This window comes from Nerophis lumbriciformis, linkage group LG27 (genome assembly GCF_033978685.3).
Source record: "Nerophis lumbriciformis linkage group LG27, RoL_Nlum_v2.1, whole genome shotgun sequence".
In the NCBI taxonomy this organism is placed as follows: domain Eukaryota; kingdom Metazoa; phylum Chordata; class Actinopteri; order Syngnathiformes; family Syngnathidae; genus Nerophis; species Nerophis lumbriciformis.
Genome location: NC_084574.2, coordinates 28,070,001 through 28,071,164, shown reverse-complemented (window position 1 = coordinate 28,071,164; position 1,164 = coordinate 28,070,001). Strand labels below are relative to the sequence as shown.

Genomic DNA, 1,164 nt, shown 5'->3' with positions numbered 1-1,164 from the left:
GGCGTAACTTCCACTTGCTATTCAGCGTAGACGCCGTGTTATAGAGCGGTTGCTGCGCATGAATATTTGCGTAGTGACATTGGTGAATACTGTACATTTGCGTGTGTGGTCTTTCCACCAAAAGGTGGCGCTATGACAACCACTTGAGTTAGAGCGTAGAAGAAGAAATATTCCGGAAAAGGAAGTAGTCATTAATTGTAGATATCAAGATAAATATGTAGTCACCAATCTGTTAAATAGTTAGTAGATCTGCGAGTTATAAGGAAATGCCTTTGCTTATCCAAAACAGAGGAGTAGAAAGTATAACCTCGACCGCAGAACTGTTCGACAAATATCCCCATTTACAGGTGGGTTTTTAGGCAATAGCTAAAGTTAGCTCATAGAAAGCTGTCATCAGTCAACAATGACGTTCATTCTATTTAGCATATATTGCTGGTTTATCATTTATATTGCTCGTGAATAAACTCTTAAATGTTCGTGCAAGTTATTTTTAATTTGACACAACTCAGAACTCACGATATTATACGTCCATAAATAGATGGCTAGAGACACTAAATAATGTGCAGTGCATTTACCTAAATTGTGTTCAATGTGGTTGAGATGGTGTAATCCTGAAAAATACTCTTACATGGCTCCTAGTTAAAATGACTACTGAAAATTGTAAATAGCACGTTCCATTCTGTGATTCCCTGAATCATATGAAATTGCTGGAGTAAATTCTACACATTCATTCTTTAATAAGAGTTACTTCTGACTTTTGGTCATGATTAACACGATTTTCATGCAACAGGAAAATGCAAAAGCCTTTCGTTCCCATCCGCTGACTGATGTTGACCCCAAGTGCCTTCTGTATGTCCAACAAAGAGAGTTTGCTGCAACAACACCAGCAGACGGTAAGCAGAACAACATTTTTAAAATCAGGGCCATCAAAGTTAATGCAATAATAACGATTTAACGAAAGTTTCTTAACTGTACTATTTGTTTGTATCACACAATTACCATGGTTCTGTGTGACTCTCAGTCTAGCTCGGTTGGTAGAGTGGGCGTGCCAGCAACTTGAGGGTTCCAGGTTCGATCCCCGCTTCCACCATCCTAGTCACTGCCGTTGTGTGCTTGGGCAAGACACTTTACCCACCTGCTCCCAGTGCCACCCACACTGGTTGA

General features: G+C 39.9%; 1 protein-coding gene across 1 annotated transcript in view; it reads left to right on the top strand.

Annotated features, from left to right (window-relative positions):
• The first annotated feature begins 161 nt into the window (after nt 1–161).
• ntan1 (N-terminal asparagine amidase) overlaps nt 162–1,164 on the top strand; it is a 7,111-nt gene continuing 6,108 nt past the window's right edge. The window contains exons 1-2 of the mRNA XM_061988246.2: nt 162–347; nt 791–893. Of these exons, the coding sequence (XP_061844230.1) occupies nt 267–347; nt 791–893 (184 nt within the window). The 5' untranslated portion in view covers nt 162–266. The remainder of the gene's footprint in view (nt 348–790; nt 894–1,164) is intronic.